The sequence below is a fragment of the Phaenicophaeus curvirostris genome, chromosome 4 (genome assembly GCF_032191515.1).
Source record: "Phaenicophaeus curvirostris isolate KB17595 chromosome 4, BPBGC_Pcur_1.0, whole genome shotgun sequence".
NCBI lineage: Eukaryota > Metazoa > Chordata > Aves > Cuculiformes > Cuculidae > Phaenicophaeus > Phaenicophaeus curvirostris.
The window spans coordinates 66,344,859-66,363,797 of record NC_091395.1 but is presented as its reverse complement, the minus strand read 5'-3'; the positions used below and the strand labels follow the sequence as shown (position 1 = coordinate 66,363,797).

The 18,939-nt window shown below is 38.2% G+C and overlaps 1 protein-coding gene across 1 annotated transcript in view; it reads right to left on the bottom strand.

Annotated features, from left to right (window-relative positions):
- The window catches only part of SORCS2 (sortilin related VPS10 domain containing receptor 2), a 553,277-nt gene that overhangs the window by 226,445 nt on the left and 307,893 nt on the right, over positions 1 to 18,939 (bottom strand). Inside the window, exon 3 of the mRNA XM_069856403.1 lies at positions 1,872 to 1,971. Within this exon, the coding sequence (XP_069712504.1) occupies positions 1,872 to 1,971 (100 nt within the window). The remainder of the gene's footprint in view (positions 1 to 1,871; positions 1,972 to 18,939) is intronic.

Sequence of the window (18,939 nt, the reverse complement as noted above, 5' to 3'; positions counted from 1 at the left end):
AGGAAAAGGAGTCAGAGCTCCAAATCTTCTACCCACTTTACTGTAATTGGGCTGCAATGGATGGACAGGAAGACATTTTCTTCCATATGTCCCTTCCAACTCAGGTCATTCTACGATTCTAAATAAATTCTGTGAAATCAGCTGGTAGTCCTAGTTAGCGCCCTGATCAAATATCCAACCTCAGAAGAGTCGCCATTATGACTGACAAAATTATTATGACATAGAGACTTCCTCCTTACCTGCCACATGTGACTGCCAACACCTCCCAGGCATGTGTCTCCCTCTGCCATCATTTACAGGCCTTGAAAATCCCTTCTGCTGTGGTATATCTGCTATTTGTATACTATTGAACAACATCATCATCGAAGCAAACCTCAGCATAAAAACAGTGTACTTAATGAACCTAAGGAACTTTCTGTAACAGATGGATTCCAATATATTAGTTTACTAAGCACGGTTTGTATCTCTAAGAACTTCAAATTGCCTTGAGCAGAATATAGATTTTCCTAAGACAGGGCCAACCTGAGATTTTTTTTGTGAACAGTGGTGGGTTCTTCAGGCTTGAATTTCAGCAGTGATCTCGCCACTGTTTATTTTGCCAAATAACTGGCACAACAATGTAGTTACTGCCCCGCTCTGTGCTGTTGCAGGCTTTTATATTGTAGTTGCACAAGCTGGGAAAAATCCTCTACAGGGCTCTCATCTGTCTCATACTTCTAGTTTTTATTCCAGAATCTCAGATGGGTAAACATTTCTTTTTATTCTTTTGAACTTGCAGCCTCCAGTAGATCTTCTCTCTGAGACACGTAACCAGCAGAATTTAGTGCTTGGTGGTAGTTCCATTTCAAGAAACAGAAAAAAATAATTTCTGACTTCATAGTACATTAAAAACATATTACCAAGTGGAGGCATAGCATAGCTCTGGCACAAAAACTCCAGTGACAATTGCAAGAGAAATAAAATATGTACTTAATCATCCAGGCAGCCTCACTGAGTTCCACTGATTTTTGATTAAGCAGAACAGACAGATAAACACAACTAACATTGTCCTTCCAATCAGCAGGCTCTGCATGAAATCAATGCTTCTGTATTACACCGGAGTTAAAAGGCCCTTATCAAAGAGAATTCTTATTTCATGAAAGACCTACTGTGCTTGTGTTATTCACAATGTATTTCACAATTCTTGCTGTTTAAATCATGGGTATTTTGCAGAAATAGAAGGGTTGTTATTGTTTTTTTTTTTCCTTATAATCGCTCTTTCTGTTGCTCCTAATACAACATCCATTGTAAATACGCTCAATAGGTGGATTTTGCTCCCACTTATAAAGTCCACTTAATCTTCCCCAACTCCAGGAAAGGCTTTTTCGTTCAATAATGACGCAGAAACATTATTTAAGAGAGAGTTTCAAGGAAAGTGGTTTGGGTTTGTTTTTTTTTTTTTAATTAAGGTTTTACAAAGGATAAACATCACTCTCAATGACAGCCTGCCCAATCCCTATGCTTTACATTAAGGAACATGCAAAGGAGGCTGAAATTATGCATGAAGCATTAGAAGGTTGAATGTCAGTCTCAGAATCTGTGTGAAAACCTACAGGAGCTCCTTTTCCAATTCCATGGAAACCTCCACAGAAGATCAAATGCCAGGAGTCAATGTCCTTGAAAGTTTTCAGAGTCCATCAAGGCAATTTCTCCTTTCTATATTAATCAGGAAGAACAAATATCCCACTTCCATATGTCACACGTGCACCTAAGGTGACCTGCTACTTTGTGAAAACCACTTCCTTAGATTTTGCAAACCTGTAAAAAACTTCTCGCATAGCTATAGAACCTCAGCTGCACAGTAAAAAGTCTTTATTTTTTTTGCCACATACCTTTTTTTTGTTGGTAGGACAAATGTAGAAATTGTCAATAACAGTAGCAATCCCAGGCTGCAGATTCAACTTTGTGTATAACGTCCCAAAATCTGAGGACCTGAAAGAAATCAAATATCTGTAAGTGCGCTCTTCTAAAGTCTTCAGCACTGAAACTCTGCAAAAAAACCCCCATTTTGTAGCACTAGCTATCCGCTTTCAATGCTTCTCCACCATCCTTCTGTTCTTTTCAGTGCTCATTAGGTACTGAAAGAAACCTGATAATATTAAGAAAATTTTTCTAGGCTGAAAAAACACAGCTAGTTTGTCTATATTGCAGTTCTGTGTGGTGCTAGTTTTCATCCTGATGCTGTACCATACAGTGACAAAAGCACAACACATATATACTTCCATCACCACCCACAAGGTGGGAAAAAAAGCTAAGTAAAGCAAAGGCTCATCTGCAAATATTAATGGCACCTCTTCAGCTACATAGAGAAGGAAGACTTGACTTCAGAGCCTGGTGTTGCATAAGAGAATAATTTGGCTTGAGATCTGGGAGACTCGCAATGGACACCTACCAGAATTCATACTTGATAAAGGTATCTACCCACTACTCTAGCTCTTCCTTAGAGTATCACTAAATTTTGGATGAATAAAACCAAAGTCAGGACTTGGCCATCAGTATGACACACACATAAATCTAAGAATATTTCAAATGTGGGCACTCTGCAGAGAAACTTTTTCATATTCTTGAAAAATCTACAGTGAACAATGGTATCTGTGTTATGCGCCTGTATCTGTACCGTCTAGTATAAAACACACACGCAAGTAAAATGTTAGTACATGAAAACATTAGTTAGTGAAACTCAAAGCAAGTCATATCCAAAATTAAATTACTTTGGGTGAAGCTTCATTTGTTCTATATAGGATCAAATTGCACCATTTAGTCTCTCCATATTTAGTTTTTCCCTTCTCATGTAGGTCTGAAGCAGCTTTCTATGTCTTTGGCATCACCAAGCATATTGGGCACAGGACTAAGCACCTGGATCCTAAGGGACATTGAGTAAAGAGGGGTTTATATTTACCTTGCTTTTCTTCCCTCTTTACTAGTCAAAACATGACTGGGCATAAGCCTACGACACACAGACCATGCTCACAGCCTAAAGTTTAGAGTTTAGCCATTTTATAGTTACATCTGAATGGACTTTCTTTCACCCATTATGTTCTTTTGCCTGCAGATATACAGCAATGCATTACAAAAGTTAATGGAATCATAGCAATTCAGTTTTGACAAATAATTATGTAGAAATCAAATACAACTGAACTGCACTGGCTATTCTACATCAAGCTAATTAAAATTCTAAGGGGAACAGGATGGACAGTGTGAAACCTAATTTGCTGGAGGTGTTTGACAGAAAAAAAATTAAAGCAAAGACTAAAATAGTGGCTTCAGCCAGATGTACTGAAATCATGCAGAACAAGAATGTTTGATGGAAGTAGAATCTATTCTATTCTCTCTGCAGAAAGAGTACGAGGTCAGTGGCTTGCCCAGTAATAACATCCTGAAGAAATTCTCTGAACCTTAAAGATGACCTAATTTACTTTGAAGACGCAGTTCCAGGATTAATACAACGGGACCACTGGAGAGCAATACTGCAGGAGAGACGGTGGCAGCAACTGTATCAAGGTATGAAAAGAGCACAGGCAGGAAGCCCAAAGAGATTAAGCCATTTCAAATACAAAAAGTTCCAGTTTATAACTTCCACTTATAATTCTCATAACTTGTAAAAAGTACTACTAGAAAAGAATAAAGTTGTAACAAAAAGAGTACGCTGTGGTAACTAAGGTATTTTCAGACAAAGGTAGAAAAACCATACTGTCAGACTTTTTATTTTCTGGTAGAAATCAGCTATCTCAAACAGAAAAAAAATTCCAATTCCAATCTGAGAAAACAGGCTAATGCATGTCTATAAAAGTGCACCAAGCCCAAGCAGTAAGACCTGGATTGGCAGAATATCTCAGGATCGATAGAGAAATTTATTCAGACCCTTGAATCTTTTTTACTACAACCCAGCCCTGAGGAATGTCAGCCACTCTTTGAGACATTTAAATACAAGAGTTCATAGTTGAAGGACATAGTTCAAGGGCAGCACTGTCCAAATTAATTGGTTTTACAAATTTGCTATAATCCAGAGAAAACAGATCACCACAGCTCTTTATATTTAGGATTTAAGTTCCAAGTTCTGACTCTGTATATATAAAGAATTAACATTTTGTAGCACATAGCTAGGACAGAATTCCCTGCAATAGCCCTGCTGGGCTAAAGGTCAGGGGAAAATGCACTCTCGAATCTCAGAACATACCTATTTCAAGAATATATTAAGAAGAATCACGAAACGTGTTCTGTAACAAATTCAGGAGAGGAGAGAGGAGGAGGCCTTTATAGGGCTTTCAGTCATAAAAAGAAAAAGAAAAGGAAAAGAAAATCCAACACAAAAGAACCATCTGTGTTTATCAGGATAAATGCATTCTCCTTCCTCCCTAAAACCTCATGAGAAGATATTTCAAGGTATAATGGAAAGAGGATACACACACAGCTGACATGAAGAGTAACACATCCTTCTACAACACAGTTTATTTGCAGTGGGAGCACAACAACAGAACTCTATAAACTAGCACAAGAAATGTAAAGTCTGATTCCTTAAAGATGGGCTTGACCTGCGGTTCATAGAATCATAGAATGTTTTGGGTTGGAAGGCACCTTAAAGATCATCTAGTTCCAACCCCCTTGCCATGGGCAGGGACACCTTCTACTAGTTGCTCCAAGATTCATCCAACCTGGTGTTGAACATCTCCAGGGATGGGACATCCATGATTTCTCTGGGCAACCTGTGCCAGTGCCTCACCACCCTCACAGTAAAAAATTTCTTCCTAATATCTAACCTAAATCTACTGTCGTTCAGTTTAAAACCATTACTCCTCATTCTATCATCGCAGTCCCCGAGTTCTGAGTGATCTGGATGCAGTTAGGGACCATTTTGGCTTCCTGTGAAACATTCCAGTGGATACAGCAAGCTATCCACTGGCTGCTTCTGGTTGCTTCTTATCCACCTGTGCACTAAATGCTACATCTTGTATGGATGTTTCTTAGTAGAGCAAAACTCAGTGGAGGACTCAGAGGAAACACATCTTTCAGTATTCAGATGATGGGTCATTCAAGGGACATAGGACCTGGATGCTGGAGCAACATGATTACTCATGTACTGATGCAGATATCACACAACCCCTTTTCTGACAAGGCTAGCAGTGGGTAATAGCTTCTTTGGAAACATGTACGTCTGCTGAAAGTGTGCCATTATTTTTTTTTTTCTTCAAGGAAAAATCACTTGTCACTCCAACAATGGTGTGTTCAAATAGCAATCATCAAAATCATACAATGATATTACAGAACAGACAGAATTATGACATCTTAGCTTATTTAAATGCTGTGATCTCAAACAATAGTTGGGAAAACTTCCAAGTGGTACAGAAATGTGCCCTGATGAAAAAAAACTTCCAACATCAGTAACTCTGAGGAAATTTTTAATATTTAATCTAAAATAAATCTATACCTAACATAATTTGGAACTGTACCTAAATGCTGAGTCTGGACAACTTCCAACAAAAATACTGAGAAAGAAGAAGAAATTTAACAGATATGAAAAGAGGCATGAGCCAAGTATTTAGCTGTTTAAACTTCACTATCATTACACAATTCTCCACGCATGACTTCCATCTATAATTCAGTGTTGTTTATTGTTTGTTGTTTATCCAGATATTTACTATATATATATTTATACATATATATAAGAAACATTAAAATGTATATAGTAAGATGTTAATAAACTTTTTCACAAGGATCAAAATTGCCTTACCAAGTCAAATTTAATAGTCAAAAAAATGTCAACAGCAAATGCTTCCTTCCTTGCTTTCTTTTATTTTTAATAAATTGAAAAGACACACTGGAAAGAGAATGGTTGGAAAATTTAACACACACGTTCATTGGATTTCCTCTACCTTCACTTCTTGAAGATTAACTGAAGCTCCATTCTTGCCAAATGAGCTGTATTGTACAAGCCCTATTAACTGAAAATCCTAGAAGACAACAATGAAGAGATATTAAATGACTCATGGATTACTTAACTAGTGAAACAAAAAGAAAGCCTTTGGAAAAAAACCCCATACAAAACAGCAGCTGATTTAGATTATTGATAAGTTGCTGAAAAAAGATTCAATTGAGATGCATATTACAGTATCAAGGAAGAGTGGATCTGTGCATAACAGTCACAGCACTTCTTCCTACTTAATTTTCTCCAGACTGTATTGCAAATGTAATCTTCTCACCTTCCCCTCCCTTTGCTCAGAAGAAGAATCAGTATTTATACGGCGAACTTTAAAGTACAAGAGAAATTAAATAGAGTCAACAGTGTCTCTTATACCTCAAATGTCTATAAGGAAAATATTTAAAGGGCGGGACAGTAATGAAGAACGGTTGAGTATCTAAAACAGATACATCGGAAGTTCCAATAACAAATGCCAGGACAAACCTACTGAAAGGCAAGTAGCCACAGGAATATCATTAAAAAAGTGGTACACTAATATAATTTCTTTACCTAAACAGCGCAGAAGACTTCAAGGACTCTTACATGTACACTGTGGAAATTGCAGGCACTGGTTAGCCTCATGAAATCTTTTCAAACAGCAACAAATGCCCTCCAAAACACCAAAGCCTTTCTTCAGAGTAGAAACACATTGTAACGTTGGGTTGCAATATTTGACTGCTATTGAGGAATTTATGCAGATTAAAGTTTCTTCAAAGGCTATAGAAGGGTATGACTCCTGGAAATCCAATTAACAGATTACTCATCAGCTATCAGCTCCACTTGAGTACTTTCTGAAAATACTTCTTTCTCTGCTTTCCAGAAAAGTTGAGCTTTTTGGAAGTTATATCCTCTCAAAAAATGAAACAGACAAATTTGCTCCTTAATCCAGTTTTACACTAAAGAATCAATGGCGTAGCCAAGACCTAAAAGATAAACAGTTTAGCAACTTCTCATTTAGGCAACACAGAGTTTACCTTTTTTTCCAAAGGCACTACAAATATGATTGTATCCTGGTTTTACTCACCAATCCATTATTAATCACATATGCTGATAACATAGACATTTTTAAGAACTGTGTATTATCACAACAGCATATTTAGCTGAAATGACAGCATATTTAGCCGAAATGATGAGCACAGAACATACCACAACTCAGCATTTATACAGTTATATAGGTTCCTTCCCATAACACCTTTACAGGTGTTATACGCACATGAAGATTCTTACAGTCTTAGTCACTGTATGGGAGCATAATAAAGGACAGGTGGCCATTCGTAGTGGCTCTTTAGTGACCTGTAAACATTTGATCGTAAAATACTGATTCAAAAGAATACACAGAAAGAAATCCAAATGGAACCAAAACACTGAACAGCTTCATTCATGTCAAGTGAGAACTCGAGGACGACCAAAACATCACAAATTCTAGAACTGGACTTTTATTCAATGCATTGAATATGCCAAATTCAACTGAGAGGGAAAAACAGTTCTCTGTAGTGGATGGTAAAAGCAAGGGTCACCCCATTAGGTGAATTTAGGGAGTCAGATCATTTCTCGGGAATTATGGTTGTTAACTTGATGGTGAGCAATAGGTCATGGCCTTATTTTGCAATGTGCTTAAAATAATGGAAGACAAATGCTAAACAATACTTCACGTTGGCTTTTCTCCTGAGAGTTTGACAATTGGCTTCGCTGACGCTATGCAGTATCTGCATCCCATACTAGCATGCCAAATTACAACTTTCTATGCTGACATTGCAATTACCTTCGCAGGAAGTGTTTTGAAGCTTATGTTTTCAAGGAATTACCTGTCTCAGAGATGTCTTAACACAGAACTTCACACAGTACAGGAACAATTTATGTTTTCTTATGAGGGAACATGGAAGGTAACAAGCAGAGCTCTGCGTCTAGGTGGGAGTAGCAGGGTGTTACTTGACACAGAAATCCGTTCTAATGTATTATACCACGTTTTCCCTTCCTGGTATCTTCTGTCATGCATTTATCATGTACAGTCTTTGGTTAATTATTTAATTGGTACAATATACACACAGCCCATTTAGCAGCACTGTGTCTTTAGTATACACTAGATATCTTTCCGTGCTGTATTTAAACATTCCTACTCCGCATAGTCACAATGTACACCACCACAGTTATCTTCTGCAGCCCTTCATTAGTCCTTCAATATGCCACAAACATCCTGCTCATTAGCTTATAATCACACCACTTATCAGTTACATTTTCAAGCTCCTCATTACATTGCTGCACAGCTCGAATAATTAGGCTTTATATTTCACATGCCTGTAAAACATCGCATTATCTTCTATTAGCTGCAGCCATCACATTTTCCCCTAGAAACTGTTAGTTTAGGTAGGACATCTATTTTGAAACTACTGCCTTGGTGCATTAATTCCATCACCAACACACAGCACTCACTGATGGCACATCTTGGAAGGTACAGCCTGTAGCCACGCTTGCAGTACAAAGGCATTTGTGATGAATCTGTTCAACCATGAAACAAGCAGTGTCACAGTGACAAAGCAGACAAGACACAGCCAGGAAGACAGGGTTATGTCTTACTTCTGCAAAAAGAAAAAGCTCTCTGTTGTTTCTTCCTTATTAGCTCTGCAGCCCCAGAGTGGCTAGGGCAAGCAGTGAAGCATGCAGCCCTCAGAGTACAGTTGCTGGACACAACCAGGCCTGGGGGCACCTAAAAATGTCCCCACCTTCGTTATACCCTGTGCATTTGCTCCTGTTAAACACAAAATAACTTAAATGATTCATGTTTAAATTAATAGTTTTGAACCATTAATGCTTTTGCATGAGAAACAGTGTGGCCAGCGAGACTAAGCAAGTGATTGTTCCCCTGTAATCAGCGCTCATGAGGCCACATCTCAAATATTGTGTTCAGTTTTGGTGAGGTCTTTTCCAACCTAAATGACTGTGATTCTATGAAGACATTTTTAGCCTGGGTCATTTCAGTAATCCTGTTTACAACTCAGCCCCACAAAAAGTTGCAGAAGCCTAAATAAGTGAGTAGAAAATGCAATGCAAGAGTGGAAAATTGGGAAAGATAAATTTCTTACCACCCTTTCTTCACGGAATTCAATGTATCATGTAACAAACCCTTAGTGTGCAAGCACTTATCCTAAGAAACAGTCCTATGTAGATTTAGTTTCAGTAGCTGCAAATGCTGCATTGCATTAGTAGATCACAGCAAGGAATGGAGTATATCATGGAGTGTTTGAGTTGTTTGCTACTGAGAGAAAGCTCCAGCATATTAGAAACATCAATAAAATACCAGAATGGATAACTCATACAGTGCTACAAAAATGATTAATATTAATTTGGGGGGAGTGGGGGTGGTATGGTTGTATAATAAGAATGATATCTGGATTAGGGTACAGGAAGAATTTTAGCATTAGCTGTATATTTTTTAATAAAAAGGGTTTCTTTCAAAACCTCAGTTTATTACTTCTAAAGGTACTGTGTTGGGAAAAAAATAGTGCCTTCACTTAACTATTTACTTACTACTTACAAAAAAGCACGAACACTTTCTATGTAATGCTAACTTCCCTCCACCAGTCTGAACAAACAACAGCCTTAAAAAAAAAGTGTTTGTTGAAAATCTAGGGAAAATAAACAAGAAAGAAAGGCTTTTTGGTGCTAAAAAGCAGTACTCCAAAATGATACTTAGTAACCAGTTTGCCAAAAGTTGAAACATCTTTATATCACTTCCACTAGGATTCCTGTTCTGCAAGTGCTGTGATTAGAAATAAGTAATTACAAAGGAAAATTTCTCTCCTCACATATGTGCATTCTTTGCAGAAAGAGGACGGTTTAAGAATATTTTCTTGAGCTTTGCAAGGAGCATTGTATTTCTCCACCACAGAGAATGCTCAGTATTTTCTGTAGCCCAGGCTTATTACTTAAACCACTACACACAGATGAAATATTTCTGAAATAACTTTATTCTCAGTCAGGCAGCCCCTTGGAAGGCAAGAATGATGTCAGGATGTACAAGAAAAGAGAATGTAGCCTTGTGCTTTCTCAGCAGAGTAACAAGTTCTCTTGTAATCACTGGATAGATCGGGCTGCAACAAGAACATTTAGGAAACTTAAAAAGGACTGATATTAATTTAACAACCTGTATGTGCACAGCCACATGTGATTATGCATTCCTCCAGTAATGGGCTCTGCCAACTACAATAGTCAGCTACTCACTCTTCAGTAAGTGGAACTCTTCCTTAACTCTATTTGCAGGAGCTTTTGATTTTGCAGCTGAAGTGCTGACCTCAACTTTATGATTGCTCTGGGGGAGGTGGAAGAGGAGTGAATAACATGGCCAGGTTGTAGCACTTCGTAAAAAGGTAAATGAAATCAATGTTTTGTCAGTAATTTGACTGTGGTACTCTGCACCTGAAGCCAAATACCTGGCAGAACTAAGGGAGTAACTGAACATTTTTATAAAGAGTGAAAATATCCTAACCAGTAAGTAAATACAGATAAATACACTCTGGAAGGTATAAAGAATAATGCTGAGCGCGTTAGAGACCCATCAACTGCCCCACAGCTCTGGGATTTCTGGCACACCTCTCCTTAACTGCTAGTACCCGTCACAGATGGAGGCTGGGCAGTGCACAGACGCAGCACAAGTTCACTCAGGATACCAGTTCATTTAGAGTGATCACTCTAACTTAACACAATTGCCTCATAAATAAAACCTTCACAAGGAATTTTAAGGCGTCATTTTGAATTCCTCTCCCGCAACAGAAGTTCACTGTCCATGTTGAAAACACCATCTGCCTCACCCATGTCTGTCCATGAACAGGGTTTCTATGATGTGCCTGAATCATAGAATCACCAGGTTGGAAAAGACTGACCAGATCATCGAGTCCAACCATTCCTCTCAAATACTAAACCATGCCCCTCAGTGCTTCATCAACCCGTCCCTTAAACACCTCCATGGAAGGTGACTCAACCACCTCCCTGGGCAGCCTGTTCCAGTGAAATGATGAAACCTCAGGCAGTTAAATAAGATTAAACTTTCTTAAGAGCCTTTAAAATCACTGTCTGTCTATGCCACATGAACTGGCAGTTTGCAGAACGCAGGAAGAAAGCCTACATTTAATGATGGGAGGAGGCAGACCTGAGGATGCTTCAACTCGGGATATTCAGATATTCAAAACCACTTCAGCAGGTTTTGGTTTTCTCACTTGCTAATGACCTCAGGTGTAATCTCCTAAGAGCCTTCTACAACTGTCAAAGCCCTTTTTTAAAATTTATTTTGTTTAGAGCTTTCAGCAGCCAAATTTCCCTTGCAGTCCTTCTCCTGCAACTGCAGTGGCACCTGGGGAGGGCCGAGTCCATCAGCTGTAGTTTGGCCTGCTGTTGAATTTGGCAAGCCAGCAGCACATAAAGCCCCAGCAGATGTTTCTGCTTTTATAGCAGCTCTTCCAAACCCTTGGCCAGACATAAATCCGAAGTAGATCCAGAAAAGAGACAAACAGTGCCAGCATCATGGCTCTTAAAATTAGAAGGCAGAACCAGCCTTTTCTGCAGGACTCTGAGACCATTAGCAGCAGAAGGTGCTGTGAAGTGTTCCCATAAATTATGCAGACAGATTAGAAGGGGCAGCCACAGCAACTGCAGCACTGTTTGCACTGTGTTGCAGTTTGCTAGGAAACAGAATTCTAAGATAAATACATGCATTTACATAGGAGTTTCCAAACAGAGAAGACCATGCTTCATAGCAACAAGAATAGGAAGCAGGTGGGTCTATGGCCATTACATTTTCGCCTGGATCTGTGGTGCTTCCACGCTATGGTAATGAATGTTCTAAAAACAAAACAGCAAGATGATCCTTGGTAGAAGAAGACTTCTGAATACAAGCCATGTTGGGTTTATTTTGTAAATAAGTCATACTAAGACTGTGATCACAGCTGACACTGTGCTTTATAGGAGAGAGAGGTATAGCCGGGTGACATGCTAATACATTTGTTCACTTGATAATGATTACTTGCTCATAGCAGAAGCTAGATCCACTGTGAATTCTTGCCATGTAATTTCAAATGCAAGTGAAGACATCCCCCACAGAATAATCAAAACACAAAGCTCAAGGAACCAAAAATTTCAATCACATTATTATCTGGGATTAAGGAAGACTAGGAAGAGAAAAAAGTGACCCAATGTCTAAAAAGGAGTTCTTTTTGTAGGAGTGAAGTTTATTACATGTTCTGCTTCCCCTAGCATATACCAATCAAGCTCAGATGGAGCTGCTAGCAGAGGATGCAGCTCTGTGGGTCTGGGGCTGCTGGAGTGTCTGGGGTCCCTCACTTAGTGTGGGACAGCAGGAGATGGGCTCCTTCCTTGCAGGAGATATGTTGTGGTGGAAGTTCTAGGAGACCAAGTGAACAGCTGCTGATGGAGGTCAGTAAACTTCACAGCTTCCAAGATGATGGGAAAGAGATCCATAGGACGATGTCAATAAGTTGATACAAAATTATGAGGAGTGGATACCTCAATGATGCATCCCATGGAGATATGGGCACATAGGAATTTCATGAAGCTCGATAAAAGGCGCGAAGTCCTGCACCTGGATAGTAATCACCCCACACACCAGCACACAGCAGAGGCCAACAGGCTGGAAAGCAGCTTTGCAGCAAAGGCCCCAGGGGTCCTGGTGGACAACAAATTGAACATAAGCCAGTAATGTGCACTTGGAGCAAACAAGGCCAACGGTCTCTCAGGATCATCAACAGAAGCATTGCTAGCAGGCTAAAGGAGGTGATCCTTCCCACTCAACACTAGTGAGACGCTCTGCAGTACTGTGGCCCCTCAGTACCAGAGAGGCATGGACATGCTGGAGTAAGCCCAGCAAAGAGCTACAAAGATGATTGGAGTCTGGAGCATCTACCACATAGGGCAAGGCTGAGAGATCTGGGGCTGTTCAGCCTGGAGAAGAGGCTCAAGGGAATAAGTGTGTAAATACCTGATGGGAGGAGGTAAATATGGAGCCAGATTCTTCTTGGCAGTGCCCAGTGATGGGACAAGAAGTGCAGGGTAGAAACTGAAATACAGTAAACTCCATCTGAACATATGAAAAAAATCCTTTTTTACCATAAGAGTGGCTGAACACTGGAACAGGTTGTCCAGGAAGGTTGTGGAATCTCCGTTCTCAGATACACTCAGAATTCAACTGGACAAGGTCTAGAGTGCCACACTTTGAGTAAGAGAGCTGGATCCAATGATGTCAAGGGTTCCAACCTCAATCAATGTGCCATTCTGCAGTTACCAAAAATTAAGTAATATGATTTGTCTTTGTTGAAGATACTGTGTAACAACAATAATTTTCTGTAGACAACCCACACAATCAGAGCATCACCAAGGCACAAAAGGAACTTAGATCTGACTTTTTTTCTAGGAAATGCACAACTTCACATAAACTCTTCACCATACTAAAAACAAAAGCTTTGTCATTTTGTTTTATCTTTAAGTTCAGTGGAATCAGAACTCTGCCTGAAGTCTGCTTATGACAAAAAAGTGCTCAACCGTGCAGCAGAGTTGGTTAAGCCAACACCCTTAAATTTACTGAGAAGTGAAGTACCTACAACATAGGGTCTGAACACGCTTTGGTTATTAAGTCTTAATTTATAGTTGAATCCCAAATTCTACATTTGCAGTTTGAAAAGGTAGCACAGAAACTTTTTATCTATAATTCTTTTGGCAGTCATCTAACCAAGTCTTATTCAACTGACCAAAGCTGTCTAGCTTACATGAAAACAAAACAAAACAAAAAATGTGGTTTTGTCCAATGAATGCTTTTTTTCCCTTTTCTGTTGTTGTTGATTTCACTCAAAATCACCACTATGGGGAATTTAACCTATGAAAGCTTTGGCAAACCTTTTGGTATATGTGGTCAAGTCTTAGGTTCATAGTAAAAGTTCAGCACACCACCACTACTCTACAAATAAATGTACAGATCCCAAATGCTAGCTGCTAGTCCCACCAGGCATATTTTATTAACTAACTTTTATACATGACTTGGAAACCAGCTTACACCAATAAAATGAAAACCAGCATGCTGGTGTTTGGGGAGAGACTAAGATACATTTGCTGTTCTTACTTCCAAATCACATCCACTCCAAGGCAGTTTTTTTCAAAGAAATCAAAACTCCAGCTATCACTGAAGAAATCAAAAGGAGGGTGGTTAGGAGGAGTCACTCACTGCAATTGCTACGGCCCCATGTTTGTGGGTAATCCCATGGAACACAGCAGATAACAGTCTGCCCTCCTTCACTTCAGCTTCATGTAGTGAAGTATATTTACCTGCAAATTTATCTTGTGTTCAGACTGGATCACACTGGGTCTCCAGATATGAACTGACTTTTGTTTTCTTTTTACTGAGACAAACTCATAAACACGAGACTTATCATCATGATACAATGACCAAGTATAAAAGCCTCACAATATATTGACTGTTGAATCCTTTCACATGTAGGTAGATTTTTGTCTAATTTTCAATATCCCGTGCTAATAAAAATGAGAGATCCGAGTTATAATTTTGTGTTTGTAATACATTCACTTAGTAGATAAAGGGAATTCCTTGTTCTAGAGCCATCCATCTAAATTTAGACCATTAAACTGGTAGACTGGCTGTATTTAACATTAACACTGATTAATCTGTAACATTCAACCTTTTATAATAAATCCCATAGATGATCTACGGAAATGAAATGCAGTGGCACCACAGGGCATGCTAAATGTTCCAAAAACTTCCAGCAGAAAGCTAGAGGAAAATGACCTAGCTTCTGAGCTGTGTAGATGTAAATACATTGACAGTGAAGCTTACACACTCATACAGAAAAATATTTAATAATGCAAATAAAATTGTTAATGGCTGTAAATGAACACCCTTGCTTAATAATATCAAACCCGATATTTTTTAAATGAAATTTAACCATCTGGCTTATTTTAGTTAGTTCAATAAATCTTGCTTAGAATGTTTTGACAGAATGGACATTTTTCAGTTTCAAATTTCAGCTATTTTAAGCTGCAGAAGAGGTTCTCCTGCAGGAGACTACCATATTTTGGGCCATATATAATACTTGTTCTTCATTAATGACTAGTTCAAGAACACCAGAATGGACAACATGCACATACACTTTCCAAGATACTATTTTGTTGTGTCCTAATCTCTCTTCTTTATTAAGAAGTCACTAGTAAAATTGACTGACGGGTAGTCTTATTGTGCCAGGAGAACTTGTGATTCAGCTCTTTGACCTTGTCTTTACACTAACAGTCAAGTGTCTTTGAAATCTGTTTACTTCAGAATTTGCAACAGTATTAATGACAGGATGTCAGCACCTCTCAGGTTTGAAAAGATCTAATAACAGAAAATTAGTTTGGACAGTAGGGTCATCTGTAATATACTTTAAGAAAGAGAGAGGAATTTCATTATTCCGCTTTATGATTAAAGACAAGTAAAACATTCTTAAACTACATTTTATTCTTTGGTAGTTTATTATTTTCATTGAAGAACATTCATTATTTTTTGAGACCAACACAGACCACATTACCTGAAAACAAATAAAAAGCTATATTATCAAATAAAGGACTTAATTTGACAGATACAATACCCTTTCCAGAAAAAAAGCTACAGAACCTAAAAAGCTTAGTCATCTCCTATCAAGCAAGCTTTGGGCGAGGTTGAGAAGCAGCCTACATGACTCAAAGTTCTGTTACTCTTTCATCATTATGTACAATGTATAAAAAAGGGATCTATTTGTCCCTCTGTCACTGACATGGGGCCTACATTCTTGCACTTCAGATTAATGAAAATGAGACATCTAGATGTAATGAGAGGCAAGGAGGAAGGAAATATTTTCCTGTGGTAATACTTTCCTGCCGTCATAAGGAGTATTACATTAAAAATTACATATGGCAATAATTTTCTCTTCTGTTTGCGAAAGATCCTTTGCTTTGCTGCATAACTGTCTCAGGAGGAAAAGTGATCTTTTCTTCCAACTCCTTCCAATATAGTTGCATTCTCCTTATTTACCGCCTCACAATTTCATCTACTCTACAGTAAGAGATAGTAAGAATAATGCAAAATATGATAATCAGATGACCCATTAAATCCCAGAGAAATTGTCATCCAGTGTTAGTGCTGTGTCTTCGGGAACTGACTAATCTAGCAGAACGACACACAGTCACGTCACACCTGTATTTGTGTTGGCCACATACGGCCTATTCACAGCTATGTGGGACAGCATTTTGATTAGCATTTAAAGCTTCTAATTGATTTTTTTTTTGTTATAGCTCTTGGATCTACCTCAGATTCTTTTAACATTTTGCATATGTTACATAGATAAATAAATGTGCATTCAACAAAACTGAGCTTCAGATTCCTCAAATTTCCTCAAATATTACATGAAGTCAGAGAAACTTCTGGGCTTGCCTCAATAAGGCATAAAAATGGAACAAAGATGATACCTGTTGCCTCTAAGACACTGAGGGATGTAAAACTGAAGTATATTTCCATATGATCAAAGGAAGCTGTAAATTATTATAAAAAGAAGTAAAATAAGTAGCTTTGAGTCACTTACTTATTCTGTTAAGAATGCAAATTATAAGTACGGGATATTAGCTGACGGAGTGATAAGAAATTTCAAGTTATTCCAAACCATTAAGTTATTCACACTGATATTCAAAATGTAATTACTTTCAAACTGCATGACAGAGCTGGATTATCAGAACAAATACTTTATAAGCAACACATGAGTCGTGCCTACTTATTCTGATGACGTTTTGGTTACTTATCATTTCAGCTCTGTGGCTTTACTAATTAATAAAACAACAATAATAAATAACGCCACATTCAGACTCTCAGATCTTTATGGATATACTGTCAAATGTAAGAGGAAAGAAAAGAAGAACATTTATGTCATAATTTCAATGGAGTATCTTAAAGAAAATACAGCTTGAGTTATGCATACTGTAGGTAGATTTTCAGGCTTCAATCTTATGCTTTGCAATTGCCTCTTCAAATCTTTAGATATAGACATTGGGGGAAAAAAAGTAAGTTGTCTGTTGGTAAATGAGTCATATGGCATAAAAAAATGTGGGAGAGAATTAGATCTGCTGTTCCCCCATCCCTTAAGCCATAGATACACAAAGGCAGAAGTATAATGAAACAGGAATGGAGCAGGGTCATCCATAGCTTGAAGCTATAGCGAGTAAGCAATACTGTCAGGTACACGATAACTACAGATGTATGTGATTTTATCATTAGAAGATCTAAGGTCCTAAGGAGGAAAAGATGATCTGCTATTCTCTGCTTCCCACTCAATCCTTACTTGTTACTCCCTGTAAGCCTCTCCCGCTCAGTCTGCAAATCCACAAGCAGCTAAACAAAATTTGTCTTTGGAGAGGATTGACCTTTAGTAACTGGATTTCAAATTAATATCACAGTACCAATTATACATACAATCTTTCTTTCATACCTATCTTTTCTTTGCCTTCCCCATCAGAACAGCATTGTTTTTTCCACTTTTTGGTCCCATTTTATTCTTATCTTTTGGCAGTGATTACAGAAGACTCTGTGTGTAGCATTAGCAAGGAAAGAGAGAAATGCATTATGCCTTATTTTGAAAGCTGGACATTCTAGGCACAGATTTCATCTAAATTGCAGGCAGAGCATCACTAACAGTACTGATAGAAACGTCAGGCATCCTTGGCACACAGACAAGAAGGCCTATTTGTATTTGCTTTGAAATTTTCTATTATGTTCTCTTCTAGTGCATCAGTGCTTTGCATCGACTTACCGTCCCATCTCAGAGAAGAGAAAGCAAACCCTTTAAATATCAGGCATGCTGTCTGCAGGCAACTGGTTTCAAAAATTTCAGACAAGTGGATCTCTGTCAAAATATTTTGAATATCACAATTTTTTAGCTTCTAACTGAAAGTAGCATACCTGCAATGTCGTTCCACGCCTTAGCTGTGAAGCACTGGCCCACAAACTTGCAGACCACCAGTGGTCCATACCCCATAGGTAGCTTACAGACATCTCTAACAGCTAAGGCTAACTATTAAAAAAATTTTATATCCTGCCATCAATTCTGGAGAGATAAAAAGGGTAAATGGCTGGAAAATTGTTTGTCTAAGCCTACAATAGTCTGCTTATTTAAGTGCATCGTCTCCATGTGCTTACTCTGGACTTAAGCCTATCCTTTCTTAATTTACGTGACACCCTCACCAGCATAGCTTCCTTTGTAATAGAGAAAAGATAAAACTTTGAAGACAGTAAGTCAAATTGCATTTCCTGAAAATGGTAAATATTCTGCAAAGATGTTTGCAGGAAAGGAAGAGAAGCTAAGAGTTAGAGAACAGTCCATCCTCCACGTCCCAAGAAAAAGGTACCTAAGTAAATCATCTGGAATCAGACTCTGCGTCTTCTATATATAGGAACACTAAATTCATGTCAATACAAAAGAGTATCTCAGAACATCAAATTATATTATTTATTCAGGCAAATTATTCTTCTGTTTGCAAATTAGCAGAAAAATCAACAATATTTGTGCCAGATTGCTCATAAAGTAATTCTTGACCTGTAGGTTGTTAGCTATAAAACACCTAAGCTCCAACAGGGCATAAAAGTACCATCTTAAGTTCATTTTTGTCTGACCAACTTGTGAGTTGTAGACTTAAGAGTTCTGTCCTAAGTATTTGTGATTGTAAATTCCCGTTGTCATCCTCAAGTAATCTGTACTGTATAGTTAAAATGTATTGACATGGCAAATCCTGCCATTTGCTGGAGTCTACTTGTAGAAAATTAATGGAGAACAGGTCTAGACAGGATCGAAACAAATTAATTCTCAAATATGAGCTAATAATCACAGAAAACTTGCAATCTTCTGTAGCTTGACTTAAGCATAACAAGAGATTCAATT